Source organism: Mercenaria mercenaria, chromosome 13 (assembly GCF_021730395.1).
Source record: "Mercenaria mercenaria strain notata chromosome 13, MADL_Memer_1, whole genome shotgun sequence".
Taxonomy (NCBI): Eukaryota; Metazoa; Mollusca; class Bivalvia; order Venerida; family Veneridae; genus Mercenaria; species Mercenaria mercenaria.
In genome coordinates this window covers 27514248-27530431 of record NC_069373.1, presented here as the reverse complement: position 1 = coordinate 27530431, position 16184 = coordinate 27514248, and the positions used below count along the sequence as shown (strand labels likewise).

The 16184-nt window shown below is 36.9% G+C and overlaps 1 protein-coding gene across 1 annotated transcript in view; it reads right to left on the bottom strand.

Moving 5' to 3' along the window:
- LOC123529215 (sortilin-like) overlaps nucleotides 1–16184 on the bottom strand; it is a 145314-nt gene that overhangs the window by 51531 nt on the left and 77599 nt on the right. Inside the window, exons 12-13 of the mRNA XM_045309448.2 lie at nucleotides 15460–15536; nucleotides 10386–10545 (exon numbers count right to left, since the gene is read on the bottom strand). Coding sequence (XP_045165383.2) covers nucleotides 10386–10545; nucleotides 15460–15536 — 237 coding nt within the window. The remainder of the gene's footprint in view (nucleotides 1–10385; nucleotides 10546–15459; nucleotides 15537–16184) is intronic.

Sequence of the window (16184 nt, the reverse complement as noted above, 5' to 3'; positions counted from 1 at the left end):
AAGATGTTTTCATTTGTATTTTTACATGTCAATAACTATGTAAATAAATTCATTTTATGAATATAACGTCAATAAAAGATATCAAACAGAATTTCTTGACTTGTATGACAAAGTAATTGCATTGATGTGTTGTTGAATTCAACCTACTTATTTCACCATTAGGTGCATTTTGCCATTATTTATATTCTAAAACAGTATTCTGACAACTACAACATGGTGATGTTTCACAACTGGGGTTCTAAGGACGTCCCATGGTACAGCTAAAAATAGGATTCATCCTCCGAAAATTACTGTACGAGTACAAAATGCAGCAGGACACGTAGAAATTGTTCAAAGGCAACTCGTCCTACAGAAAAAATATTTGCCGATCGCTGCAGCATTGTGATTTTTTACTACACTGGGTGCTAAAACTTATCTATGTTAGTATATCTATATAAAGTTCTTATGCACTTGTGTTTGTCTTTAATTTTTCTATGAAACTCAGCAATTAAGTTAACCGGAAAACTGAAGTTTCGTAGGGGCACTGAATCCTGGTAGTCAAAAGTAAATAAAATTGTTTTGGAAATTTTTCAACAAGGACTACAGGCCTCGACCTTAGCGTTGGACCAACGCAACCAAAAAATCGGCAGGTCCACTAACTATCAAAAGTTAGGTAGACAGACGGTCAACCAATTTTCACGGTCTCCAAATGAAATGAAACCCTTAAAAGTGCAAAAAAAAAGAAGAAAAAATCGTACCCAAATCGGTGAATTCACAAAACCAAACTTGAGTTTGCCTTAAGTACGGCAGTTTTTAGCATTGGTGAGTTAAAGTTAGGATATGACGAATGGACTTGGCTGTATACTCGACCGATCGGGTGAGGAGTGGTTTATACGTCGTAACTATACCAAATTCAGAAATTACATCAGGCAAAATTACCTGGATTGACTGGAATTTACCCGCGAATCATAAAGATATCGAAACATCTTGCTGGTAATTTTCCATTCCACGAGCACGTGCGCCCTATCGTAATATATATAATTTACATCGCCGTTACTTTTGTTTATCGACATGTACACAAAAAAAGGCGCACTGTGCACACATTTTTTAATATAATCGCTTCAAATTTTCAACACCGCTTGAGAACTAATACAGCTTGAATTCTATAACAATTTTAATAAGATATCAACAGAAATGTACGCAAAATTCTTTAAAAACGATCAAATTTTCATAAAATGATTTGTAAAATTTCAAACAGCGCGATCTTGATTATTAACGTCTTTCTTAAAGTAAATAAACGATACACACTATGGTTATAAAATTCAGACTATTGACCAGAAAGTACAAAAAACACAATTAAACAAGAGCTGTCTCCGTAGGATGACACATGCCCCCGATGGCACTTTGAATGAATAGTTATGGCCGATGTTAAGAGTTTAGGACCTTTGACCTACGGAGCTGGGTCTTGCGCGCGACACATCGTCTTACTGTGTCACACATTCATGCATAGTTATTTTAAAATCCATGCATGAATGACAAAGATATAGACCGGACATGCCCATCAATGCACTATCATGAAAAATGATCTTTAACGTCTAAGTGTGACCTTGACCTTTGAGCTACAGACCTGGGTCTTGCGTGTGACACGTCGTCTTACTGTGGTACACATTTATGCCAAGTTATTTGAAAATCCATCCATCGATGACAAAGATATGGACCGGACACGCCCATCAATGCACTATCCTTTAACGTCTAAGTGTGACCTTGACCTTTGAGCTACGGACCTGGGTCTTGCGCACTGCATGTCGTCTTACTGTGGTACACATTCATGCCAAGTTATTTGAAAATCCATCCATCGATGACAAAGATATGGACCGGACACGAAAATTGCGGACGGACCGACAGACTGACAGACCGACAGACGGTTCAAAAACTATATGCCTCCCTTCGGGGGCATAAAAATCTTAAATAACGAAAAAGCGGCAGCAATTTAAATACATGCAGTAAAACGATTTTTGGCAAACAGATTTCTGTTAGTGCGGCAGAATACGTTACGTGACCTCGTGAACGTAAATAGAAATGTGGTTTTAATATAAAGCAGTATGGTGTCATTGCGGTTTTTAATAGGTTTTAAATAAATCTTTGTACATGTATTTTTGACACGATACTTTGTTAGATATTCTTCTTAAACAATAATGTAAATTCCTTGAGGGCAAATAGGTCACAGAGGTAGGATATCCACTATCATCGTTTGACACATTTACATGTCAGTTTATTTGGGATATTGCACATTCGCTTTTATAAAATTAAAGAAAATTTTTTTTTATTGATTTCCCCTCAACAATTTAACCCCAATTTAAGGAACCGAGAAAGTACGATAGTGATATGTCACATGGCGCGAAAATGACGTAATGCCATGACAATCTCAGGCAACTATACCGTTTTGATCTCTGCTTCAGACGCCATAATACACCGACACACTTCTTTTAGCTCTTTGAGTTGAGGGGGTGTTAAATGATGATGAAAACAAGGCCAATTACTTAGTTTGTCAACAGAATAATTACAGATAATTGTTAATGTTTTTTTTTCTTCGCTTTCAACACAGGTCGGGTGGATGATGATCGTTGTGTCCATATTTTGGGACACTTTTCAAAATAATTATTTTTCGGGATATCAGATTGCTACAGTTCTTCCATTTTTAATTATTTAAGAAATAACTCCTGTTTCTTTGAGTCATATGGAGCTATGACGTCTACAACTTCACAATTTATGTGCTAGAATTGGAGGTCCACTAAAGTCTGAGCAGGTCTACTAGATTTTAGCAGTTGGTGGACCTGCTGAAAAAAGTTAAGGTCCAGGCCTGAGGACCAAGTCGTTTGAGAAAATAATTTAAGTAAATATGTCATTGGCAGATGAAAGATCGCGGTATAATAACAAATAAGTTTGATTTTTTAAAATTACGAATGGGAAGGATTGTGTTTAGCTCTTGAACAGTTGAAAATTATGTTGTGATTTAAACAGGAAGTTTTAAGTACATGCAGTCAAGTAAGATATGACAAAAGAAAGGAAATCCTGTGTTCCCTTTTATTATGTTACCCAGCTCGCTAAGGCCTTTGTCTGCGAGCCAGGAGATGACGCCTTCTACTTTCAGATTTCTGAACCAGGTTTGTTCCGCCATTTGCATTTTAACCGGAGTGCTTATTCAGATGCATAACTGATGTATTTTAGCTTGTCAAAACTTCTTACCTGCTTGTACGAGGTCATGATTATTGCACTATTCCGTACGGTTCGTGTACCGGCATTTTTCCCTGAGCGTAAGAAAACATCAATCAAATTAATAAATATCGAATTCGCATTATTGTTCGTGATAAAAATATACTCGCATAGAAAAATTCAAGAAACATTTTTATATGTTTTAGTGTGCAAAATACCCCCTACCAACAGAATTAAAATACCAATTACACCCCCAACCAAGGAAATTTAAATACCAAAAATACCCCCCCCCCCCACCTAGAAAAAAAAACTAGGTACTCGTTCCGACCCCCTCAGGCCTTTTTTCCTGGAACAGCCCTAAGTAAAAAGAGGACATAATTCATAAAATATTGGTGCAACAGTTATGGCCCTTGTGTCATATGATTTTAATGATGATGTGGTACAACTATTTTAAGTTTCAATCAAATCTGTTTGGTAATAACAGTTACAGAGTGAAAGTGCATCAAAACTTCAACATGAAATGTTACATAACAAGAGGGCCAAGATGGCCCTAGGTCGCTCACCTGAGAAACACACCATAACACACCATAACAGTGTAAACATGTTTGACCTAGTGATTTCATGGAAAAAAAATATTCTGACCAATTATCATTAAAATTGGAGCAAAAATCTTGAGTATAAATAAGTATTTTCTTTGATTTGACCTAGTGACCTAGTTTTTGACCCTAGATGACCCATATTCAAACTTGACCTAGATTTCATCAAGGCAATCATTCTGACCAAATTTCATGAAGATCAATTGAAAAATACAGCCTCTATCGCATACACAAGGTTTTTCTTTGATTTGACCTAGTGACCTAGTTTTTGACCCTAGACTATCCATATTCGAACTTGACCTAGATTTCATCAAGGCAACCATTCTGACAAAATTTCATGAAGATCAGTTGAAAAAATTTAGCCTCTATCGCATACACAAGGTTTTTTTTTTTATTTGACCTAGTGACCTACTTTTTGACCCTAGATGACCCATATTCAAATTTGACTAGATTTCATCAAGGCAATCATTCTGACTTAATTTCAGGAAGATCAATTGGAAAATATAGCCTCTATTGCATACACAATGTTTTTCTTTGATTTGACCTAGTGACCTAATTTTTGACCCCAGATAACCCATTATCAAACTCAGCCTAGATTTCATTAAGGTTATCATTTTGACTTAATTTCAGGAAGATCAATTGAAAAATACAGCCTCTATCGCATATACAAGCTTTTCCTTTGATTTGACCTATTGACCTACTTTTTGACCCCAGATGACCCATATTCAAACTTGACCTAGATTTCATCAAGGCAATCATTCTGACCAAAATTCATGAAGATAAATTGAAAAATACAGCCTCTATCGCATACACAAGGTTTTTCTTTTATTTAATCTAGTGACCTAGTTTTTGACCCAGATGACCCGTTCGAACTCGGCCTAGATTCCTCAAGTAATCATTCTGACCAAAATTCATGAAGATTATTGAAAAATACAGCCTCATCGCATACACAAGTTTTTCTTTACTTGATCTAGTGACCAGTTTTTGACTCAGATGATCCATTTTCGAACTCGGCCTAGATTTCATCAAGATAATCATTCTGACCAAAATTCATGAAGATTAATTGAAAAATATAGCCTCTATCGCATACACAAGGTGTTTTTTTTTATTTGACCTAGTGACCTAGTTTTTGATCCCAGATGACCCATTTTCGAACTAGGCCTAGAATTCAACAAGGTTATCATTCTGACCATATTTCACGAAGATCAATTGAAAAATACAGCCTCTATCGCATACAAAAAGTTTTTCTTTGATTTGACCTAGTGACCTAGTTTTTGACCCTAGATGACCCATATTCAAATTCAACTTAGATTTCATCAAGGCAATCATTCTGACCAAATTTCATGAAGATCAATTGAAAAATACAGCCTCTATCGCATACACAAGATTTTTCTTTGATTTGACCTAGTGACCTAGTTTTTGATCCCAGATGACCCATTTTCGAACTTGGCCTGGATTTCATCAAGGTAATCATTCTGACCAAATTTCATGAAGATCAATTGAAAAATACAGCCTGTATCGCATACAAAAAGTTTTTCTTTGATTTGACCTAGTGACCTAGTTTTTAATCCCAGATGACCCATTTTCGAACTCAGCCTAGATTTTATCAATGTAATCATTCTGACAAAATTTCATGAAGATCAGTTGAAAAATACAGCCTCTATCGCATACACAAGCTAAATGTTGACAGACGACAGACAGACGCCAGATGCCAGACATCGAGCGATCACAAAAACTCACCTGAGCATTGAACAACCGTTTTAAGTCTGAATCGAATCCCTTCTGTAACATGAGAGATATAGTGATGATGCATCAAAATTAACCTAAAATTCTGAGTTAAAAAGGGGGCATAATTCATGAACAAGAGCTGTCCGTAAGACAGCCAATGCTCGACTATTCGAATTACCGTAGATACCCATGTATAATGCTTAGTTTTTTGACCCCCGGGACCACCCTCGAATCGTGGGTGCGCATAATACACAGGTATAGACAATTTTCCAACTTCAAAACAAGTTTGTTACCTATGTTCGCCATTTTGGTAAAGGGAAACTACTCCCCGCGCTTACTGTCTCCACTAAAATCTAAGATTGCCGTTACGTTCCGTAAAAGATCGAATTGTTTATTTTTCTTTCAAACAAAATTAATTTCATATAAATTTAAAAGTATTTTGACGAAAGAAATGTTTATAAATCACAAAAATTATGTTACTAATTAAAGATCGAGAATTATCTTTAACCGAGATCAAACTGTGAACAACATAATTGACACGAGGTGACACGTTGATTGCCGGTAATTACTGGCTTTATGATCGTGACAAAAAGACTATCACACCTTTTGTTATCAGTTTAAATTGAGAAGCTCATGTCATTTTGAAAGATACCATTCCGAAATATTGAATCAGCTGCTATTTATTTATTCAAAATAGTGAATTAAAAAAGGTAAAACAACAAATATAACAATAATTTACTGGTTTTATTTTCGAGAAAACAAAAATCGATAGTACCGTGAGACTGATGCTGCTCTCCGCCGAGGAGATAAAATTTATTACCGGTGTCGATGTAAACTCTACTTTCGTTTTCCATCCACCTCAAAATTGACCAAAAAAAATTCCCTCCCCCCCCCCCCCCCCCCCCCAGGATTTTGGACTAAGATCGGGGGTGCGCATTATACACGGGTGCGCATTATACACGGGTATCTACGGTATTGTCCCAGAAGCAGGAAAATGTTAAAATATCTATAGAGTTTCAATCCAGTATCTGCATTAGTTTTGGAGATAGTAAGTTGCATGCAAAATTTTAACCAAAAGTTTTATGTTAAAAAGGGGACATAATTTGACCAAAATGCATGTCAGAGTTATGGGACTTGATGCAATCAACTAGTTTTATAATCCTGAAGGCACATTTAAGTTTCAATTCAATATCTGTGTTTGTTCTGCAGATAGCAACTTGCACGCAAAACTTTAACCAGAATTTTCTAAGTCTAAAAGGGGGCATAATTTGCCTAAAATACATGTCAGAGTTATGAGACTTGACCCAGTGAGGTTGGTAATTGATCTAGAAAAAGAAAAAATAAGTTTCAAATATAATTATATAAGTAATAGCTGATTGTACTTGCACGCAAAACTTTAACTAGGATTTTCTTAGTCTGAAAGGGGGCATAATTTGGCCAAAATGCATGTCAGAGTTATGGGACTTGATGCTATCAGCTAGTTTTATAACCCCAAAGACACATGTGAAGTTTCAATTCAATATCTGCATTAGTTTTGGAGAAAGTAACTTGCATGTGAAACTTAAACCAGGATTTTCTAAGTCCAAAAGGGGGCATAATTTGCCCAAAATACATGTCAGAGTTGTGGGACTTGATCCAGTGAGGTTGGTAATTGATCTAGAAAAAGAAAAAATAAGTTTCAAATCTATATGCCTTTAAGTAATAGCTGTATGTACTTGCACGTAAAACTTCAACCAGGATTTTCTAAGTCCAAAGGAGGCATAATTTGGTCAAAATGAAGGTCAGAGTTATGGGACTTGATGCTTTCAGCTAGTTTTATAACCCCGAAGACACATGTGAAGTTTCAATTCAATATCTGCATTAGTTTTGGAGATAGTAACTTGCATGTAAAACTTTAACCAGGATTTTTAAGTCCAAAAGGGGGCATAATTTGCCCAAAATACATGTCAAAGTTATGGGACTTGACCCAGTGAGGTTGGTAATTGATCTAGAAAAAGAAAAAATAAGTTATCTATATGCCTTTTAGTAATAGCTATATGTACTTGCACGCAAAACTTTAACCAGGATTTTCTAAGTCCAAAAGGGGGCATAATTTGACCAAAATGCAGGTCAGAGTTATGGGACTTGCTACTATCAACTAGCTTTATAACCCCGAAGACACGTGAAGTTTCAATTCAATATATGCATTAGTTTTAGAGACAGTAACTTGCATGTAAAACTTTAACCAAGTCCAAAAGGGGGCATAATTAGCTCAAAATACATGTCAGAGTTATGGAACTTGACCCAGTGAGGTTGGTAATTGACCTGGAAAAAGAAAAAATAAGTTTCAAAGCTATATGCCTTTAAATGATAGCTGTATGTACTTGCATGCAAATCTTTTACCAAGGTGTGACGCCAACGCCGACGCCAGGGTGAGTGGAATAGCTAGACTATTCTTCAAATAGTAGAGCTAAAAATTGGTGCCAGAGTTATGACCCTTGCGTCATATGATGTGAGTGATGATTTGGAACAACTATTTTAAGTTTGAATCAAATCCATTAATCAATAACTGAGACAAAGTGAAAGTGTACCAAAACTTTAACCTGAAATTCTAAGTAAAAAGGGGGATAATTCATGAAATATTTGTACAAGAGTTATGGCCCTTGTGTCATATGATGTTAGTTGATGATGTGGAATAAATATTTTGAGTTTGAAGCAAATCCATCAAGTAATTACAGAAATAAAGAGAACAAGGCAGTCTGAAAGACAGCTATATCCCCCAACGCTGTTACAGATAGTGAAAGGGTTGATGGTATTGGGTGGAAGCATTGATGTTGTTAAGTATATTTTAAAGCCCATGTATGACGACATCAATGAATATGTTCCAAGCGATATGCAGCCAAGTCATATTAAAATCCTTCAAAGGGTTTAGGAGATACAGAGCGGACACAAAATGGAAGGCTCAAACCTTTGACCTTGAGTTGTGACCCTGACTTTGAGCCAACATGGCTGACTCATGAGTTCTGCACATCAACTTAATGAGGTGATCAATTGACCCAAGTTTCATGAAAATCATTCAAGGGCTTTAGGAGATACAGAGCAGACACAAAAATGGAAGGCCCAAACCTTTGACCTTGAGTTGTGACTTGACCTTGAGGCGACATGGCTGACTCATGAATTCTGCATATGTCTTGATGAAGTGATCACTTAAACCAAGTTTCATGAAAATCCTTCAAGGGGTTTAATGTATATGGAGCGGACACAATTGTTCACACTGATGGAAGGACAGATGGGCAGACACCATTCCTATAACCCCACACCACTTTTGGCGGGTGACAAAAAAAGAGAAAGTGTATCAAACCTTTAACCAAGGTGTGGATGCGGAAGGATGCTGACGCCGACACCAGGTCGAGTAGGATAGCTCTCCATATACTTCGTATAGTCGAGCTAATAAAAAGGATCAATTTGACATTTGAGCTCAGTTTGTGACCTAGACAACTGACCTACAGACCCAGCTCATGTACACTGCACCTCATCTCCTTGCCACTTACTCACCGTGGCCCAGTGGTTAAGGCATCCACCTTGGGATCAGGAGGTCGAAGGTTTGAGCCCCATGGGAAGCGTTCGTCCGGGGGATGTTTGTCATGGGACTCGTTCCAAAAAGGCCGGTTCCTGAGCCACGAGCTAGTTAAATGAATGGTTACCAACTTCTACCCGCCTGGCGCCTGGCGTAGTGGTAGGAGCTGAGATGTAATTGGTACGTACAATAAAGGTGTCTCATAAGCCAAATTGGCTGGCCCTTTCAATAGGGGTGACACTATAATAAACAAGACCTTTACCTTTTATATGTCAAGTCTGTAGTCCATACGACAGACAGATTTGACCTTGTTGTTATCTTTGACCTATGGAAACAGATACTGTGCTTTGCACATCATCTCATTACCACCTACTAATATGCCAAGTTTGACATCAATATTTTGAAAGTTAAGCTGCAGACACGAAATATGTCAAACAGCTTTGACCTTTGAACTCAATTTTTGACCTGAACTTTTGACTTACTGACCCATTTCATGAGATCTGCACATCACCACACTGCCAGCTACCTATGCCAAGTTTACAGTCAATACCTTAAATGGTTTTAAATTTAGGCTCCGGACCCAAAATATGGGGGATAAATTTCAACTTTAAGCTCCATTTGTGACCTTGACCTTGGACTGGTCAATCTGATTCATCGTCTCATAACTATCTACCTATATGCCTAGTCTGAAGCCAACAACTTGAATGATAATTAATTCTTGCGCCAGACATGAAATATGACAGACAAATTTGACCTCTGAGCTCCATTTGGGACCCTGACCTTTAACCAACCAATCCGGTTCATATGCTCGGCATATCGTCTCATCTCCACCTACCTATATTATGCTAAGTTTGAAGTCAATAACTTGAATGGTTATTAAGAGTTATGCTCCAGACACGAAATATAATGGCTGTACAGATACAAGCACCATCACATAATACGTTTGTTTTTCCAACACAGGCTTTAAAAAAAAAAAAATCAATAAAAACTATTATGATATTTTGCCTCACAACTTTCAATGCTTCCAAACAGTTCCTTATAGATTAGACTGGTATAACAATGTTAAAACTAAAATTAAAAGAAGTAAACACACCTTGCAAACTATCTCTACATTATGGTGGCTGATTTCACAAAAGGACTTGTTGATTCTACATTCCTGGTACCAAAGACATGAAAACAGCAGAAATCAGGCACCAATCTAGGTAGATCTGTATTCTGATTATGTTCATACAGAAGTTATGTCAAAACCTTAGTGAAAAAGTTGCTATTTAGGCCATTAAAACGTCAGAAAGTTATCGGTTTATAGAAGTTACCTGTAAAGTTGAGAACTTTGTCTGTGAATTTATATTCATGCCAGCATCTTCCTTCATCCAGAGAAAATTTTACAATTTTAGGGCTTGGCTCTGATTTGGAAACTGCTACTAGCAAACCTCCATTGTCCCCAATTGCATAATGGTGTGGGCCTTTCAATGACTGAAACATTACAGTAGAAACTTATCAATTAGCCTTGTCATATTCAATCCTAGAAGTTAAAGGTATTTTGTTCTGTTTCACATTGCAGAATGTACCTAAGAATCTCAATTTTTCCTGATCCTCCCTGTCTTGTAGCAGATGTAGCAGCTGTATAGTAATTCTCTCTCACATTGTTACTACTTCTATTATTTGCTATAAATGTGTATCTTATGTTTTTCTCTCACATTGTTACTACTTCTATTATTTGCTATAAATGTGTATCTTATGTTCTTTTCTCACACATTGTTACTACTTCCATTATTTGCTATAAATGTGTATCTTATGTTTTTCTCTCACATTGTTACTACTTCTATTATTTGCTATAAATGTGTATCTTATGTTTTTCTCTCACACATTGTTACTACTTCTATTATTTGCTATAAATGTGTATCTTATGTTTTTCTCTCACACACTGTTACTACTTCTATTATTTGCTATAAATGTGTATCTTATGTTTTTCTCTCACATTGTTACTACTTCTATTATTTGCTATAAATGTGTATCTTATGTTTTTCTCTCACACACTGTTACTACTTCTATTATTTGCTATAAATGTGTATCTTATGTTTTTCTCTCACATTGTTACTACTTCTATTATTTGCTATAAATGTGTATCTTATGTTTTTCTCTCACATTGTTACTACTTCTATTATTTGCTATAAATGTTTGTATCTTATGTTTTTCAGTGTTATTGTTTCTCCTTCACTTTTTTGCCAGTACTTTATTTTGCTCATCTCTTCTTACATGATACACAAGAGGAATAAAAAGTATCTAGCTAATTAATAGGAAGTCAATTAATTTCATGGACATAAAATTTTCTGGTTTCAGCCAAACTTACTATTTATTGGAGACATGAATTTATGGATTTCAAACTTTAAAGAAACAATAATTGGGAGTTTTGTATGTTCATTGGAACATGTATTAAACTTCATGGCCACCACAAAAATTAGTCCCCCATAAATATTACTGACTTAACAGTAAACATGTTTAAAGCTGCTTGAAACGAATCAGCTAATGTAAATAAGAGGGCCAAGATGGCCCTAGGTCGCTCACCTGAGAAACACACCATAACAGTGTAAACATGTTTGACCTAGGAATTTCATGGAAACAAATATTCTGGCCAATTTTCATTAGAATTGGACCAAAAATGTGGTCTCTTGAGTTTAAACAAGTATTTTATTTGATATGACCTAGTGACCTAGTTTTTGATGCCAGATGACCCATATTCAAATCTGACTTAGATTTCATCAAGGCAATCATTCTGACCAAAACTCATGAAGATCAATTGGAAAATACAGCTTTTATAGCATAAACAGGGTTTTTCTTTGAGTTGACATAGTGACCTATATTTTGACCACAGATGACCCATATTCAAACTTGACCTAGATTTCATCAAGGCAATCATACTGACCAAATTTCATGAAGATCAATTGAAAAATACAGCCTCTATCGCATACACAAGGTTTTTCTTTGATTTGACCTAGTGACCTAGTTTTTGACCCAAGATGACCCATCATCTAACTTGACCTAGATTTCATCAATGCAATCATTCTGACCAAATTTCATGAAGATCAATTGAAAAATACAGCCTCTATCACATACACTAGGTTTTTCTTTGATTTGACCTAGTGACCTAGTTTTTGACAGCAGATGACCCATATTCCAATCTGCCCTATATTTTATCAAGGCAATCATTCTGACCAAAACTCATGAAGATCAATTGAAAAATACAGCCTCTATGGCATACACAAGGTTTTTCTTTGATTTGACCTAGTGACCTAGTTTTTGACCCTAGATGACCCATTTTCATACTTGGCCTAGATTTTATCAAGGTTATCATTCTGACCAAATTTCATGAAGATCAGTTGAAAAATACAGCCTCTATCGCATACACAAGGTTTCTCTTTGATTTGACCTAGTAACCTAGTTTTTGATCCCAGATGACCCATTTTCGAAATCGGCCTAGATTTCATCAAGGTAATCATTCTGACCAAAATTCATGAAGATCAATTGAAAAATACAGCCTCTATCGCATACACAAAGTTTTTCCTTGATTTGACCTAGTGACCTAGTCTTTGACCCCAGATGACCCATTTTCGAACTCAGCCTAGATTTCATCAAGGTTATCATTCTGACCAAAATTCTTGAAGATCGATTGAAAAATACAGCCTCTATCACATACACAAGGTTTTTCCTTGATTTGACCTAGTGACCTAGTTTTTGACCCCAGATGACCCATTTTCGAACTGGGCCTAGATTTCATCAAGGTAATCATTCCGATAAAAAATTAAAAAATACAGCCTCTATCACATACACCCCCAATGGCACTTTGAATGAGTAGTTATGGCCGATGTTAGAGTTTAGGACCTTTGACCTATGGAGCTGGGTCTTGCGCGCGACACGTCGTCTTACTGTGTCACACATTCATGCGTAGTTATTTTAAAATCCATGCATGAATGACAAAGATATGGACCGGACACGCCCATCAATGCACTATCATGAAAAATGACCTTTAATGTCTAAGTGTGACCTTGACCTTTGAGCTACGGACCTGGGTCTTGCGCATGACACGTCGTCTTACTGTGGTACACATTCATGCCAAGTTATTTGAAAATCCATCCATGGATGACAAAGATATGAACCGGACATGCCCATCAATGCACTATCCTTTAACGTCTAAGTGTGACCTTGACCTTTGAGCTACGGACCTGGGTTTTGCGCGCGACTCGTCGTCTTACTGTGGTACACATTCATGCATAGTTATTTGAAAATCCATCCATGGTTGACAAAGATATGGACCGGACACGCCCATCAATGCACTATCCTTTAAAGTCTAAGTGTGACCTTGACCTTTGAGCTACGGACCTGGGTCTTGCGCATGACACGTCGTCTTACTGTGGTACACATTCATGCCAAGTTATTTGAAAATCCATCCATCGATGACAAAGATATGGACCGGACACGCCCATCAATGCACTATCCTTTAATGTCTAAGTGTGACCTTGACCTTTGAGCTACGGACCTGGGTCTTGCGCGCGACACGTCGTCTTACTGTGGTACACATTCATGCATAGTTATTTGAAAATCCATCCATGGATGACAAAGATATGGACCGGACACGAAAATTGCGGACAGACCGACAGACGGTTCAAAAACTATATGCCTCCCTTCGGGGGCATAAAAATTGATGGAAAATAAAAAACTAAAATTTTAAATGTACTACACAATGCTACATACCAAATATAAAAGCTCTAGGCCATGTGGTTTTGTACAAGAAGATTTTCAAAGTTTTCCCTATATATAAGTCTATATAAACCATGTGACCCCAAAGGCAGGGCCATATTTGACCCTAGGGGGATAATTAGAAAAATCTTGGTAGAGGACCACTAGATGATGCTACATACCAAATATCAAAGCCCTAGGCCCTGTGGTTTTGGACAAAAAGATTTTCAAAGTTTTTCCCTATATAAGTCTATATAAACCATGTGAACCCCAGGGTGGGGCCATATTTGACCCTAGGGGGATAATTTGAACAATCTTGGTAGAGGACCATTAGGTGATGTTACAAACAAAATATCAAAGCCCTAGGACCTGTGGTTTTGGACCAGAAGATTTTTAAAGTTTTTCCTTTCGGTTGCCATGGCAACCTGAGTTCTGTATGGAATTCAATTCTTTGAACAATTTTTTGAAGAAGACCATCCATGGAACATCCCTGTGAAGTTTCATCAATATTGGCCAGGTGGTTTAGCAGGAGATGTTGTTCAAAGTAAAGTGTGGATGGACGGACGACGAGCGATCAAAATAGATCAGTGTGAGCTAATAACGACCAAAGAATTTAGATGCATTTCATCAGTCAGATGGTCAAGGAAATTATCTGCCTTCTTTACAAGCTGACCATTCAGTTCTTCATTACATAATTATGGTAAAAATGCATTATTACTATAATACAGTTTCCTTTGATGTGCATTACTTGCCAACTTCCCCACATGATTCAGAGGTGGAGAACGAATTTGTGTGTGTGTGTGAGTTTGGGTTTAATGTATTTTTCAACAATTTTTCAGTCACATAAACAATGGTATCTACTTGTAGCAGCACAATGCCCTACTTTATAGTGCTGCCTCACTGGAATATCATGTCAAAGACACGTAACATGATACCCAACACAGTCACATTATACTGACACCGGGCTGACCAGTCCTGGCACTATCCTCTTGATGCTAAATGCCAAGTGAGGAAGCTACTAGTACCATTTTTGAAGTCTTTGGTATGACGTGGCCTTGGGATCGAACCCAAGACCTTCCGCACTCAAAATGTCTATTATCAAATTGTCACAGAGAACATACGCCTTGCCCTGGGACCAAAATAAAGGGCCATAACTCTGCTGAAAATCATTGAATAGGAACATGCTGAAGAAAAATATAACTAGGCTTGGCACTGATAACTCCTGTAAGGTTTGGTGGAAATCTGCCCAATAATATAAGAGAAGTAACCAAAATATCATTCAATTTGAAGGGTCATGCCTCCACTTAAAATCATCAAAGCAGAAAATGCTGATGATATGTATAACTAAGCTTGGCAATGGTTACCCCCTGTGAAGTTTTGAGTAAATCCATCCAGTGGTGTTGGAGGAGATGCATGAAAAAAACTTTGTGACATACAGACAGACAGACAGCACTAAATAAGTCTACCCCACTACAGGTGGGAGACATAATAAATATGTGTAGTGTAATACATATAAATACATGTAAAACAGAATACAGGCTCTGATACTCTGTAGGTTTCATGTGCCAAACCTTAACTGTATATACACTATATGGTCTTAGATATGAATCACACTGATTAGAAAACCTATAAACAATGAGTTATAATATTTACCAGACTCCATGTGTATCCTCCATCCCGGGATATATACACGTCAGGATTAGTCTTCTGTAGAGCATCTGCTATATGACCTACAAAAATACAACATATAGTCTAGGTGGAGTTGAGCACTCTGAAAGGTTTTGCCCTAACTGCGGGTAAGTAGCTTTAAATACTGTGGATTAGGCAATATTTCTTGATGGATTTATTAATTTTTTTATTTTATTTAAATTACCCATTATAAAGTATTTTGAGATCCTTAAAGAAAATCATTTAACAGCAATATGCTGTTTGCTGTCATTATTTGACCCTCTGACCATTCCTGAATTCCTGAAGAAACCACAGTAGAGAAGAGAAAATCCTGTGAACCATTTATACAACAAAGAAACCACAGTTGAGAGGAGAAAATCCTGTGAACTGTTTATACAGCAAAGAAACCACAGTTTAGAAGAGAAAATTCTGTGAACCCTTTATACAACAAAGAAACCACAGTAGAGAGGAGAAAATCCTGTGAACCGTTTATACAACAAAGAAACCACAGTAGAGAAGAGAAAATCCTGTGAACCGTTTATACAACAAAGAAACCACAGTAGAGAAGAGAAAATTCTGTGAACCGTTTATACAACAAAGAAACCACAGTAGAGAAGAGAAAATTCTGTGAACCGTTTATACAACAAAGAAACCACAGTAGAGAAGAGAAAATTCTGTGAACCGTTTATACAACAAAGAAACCACAGTAG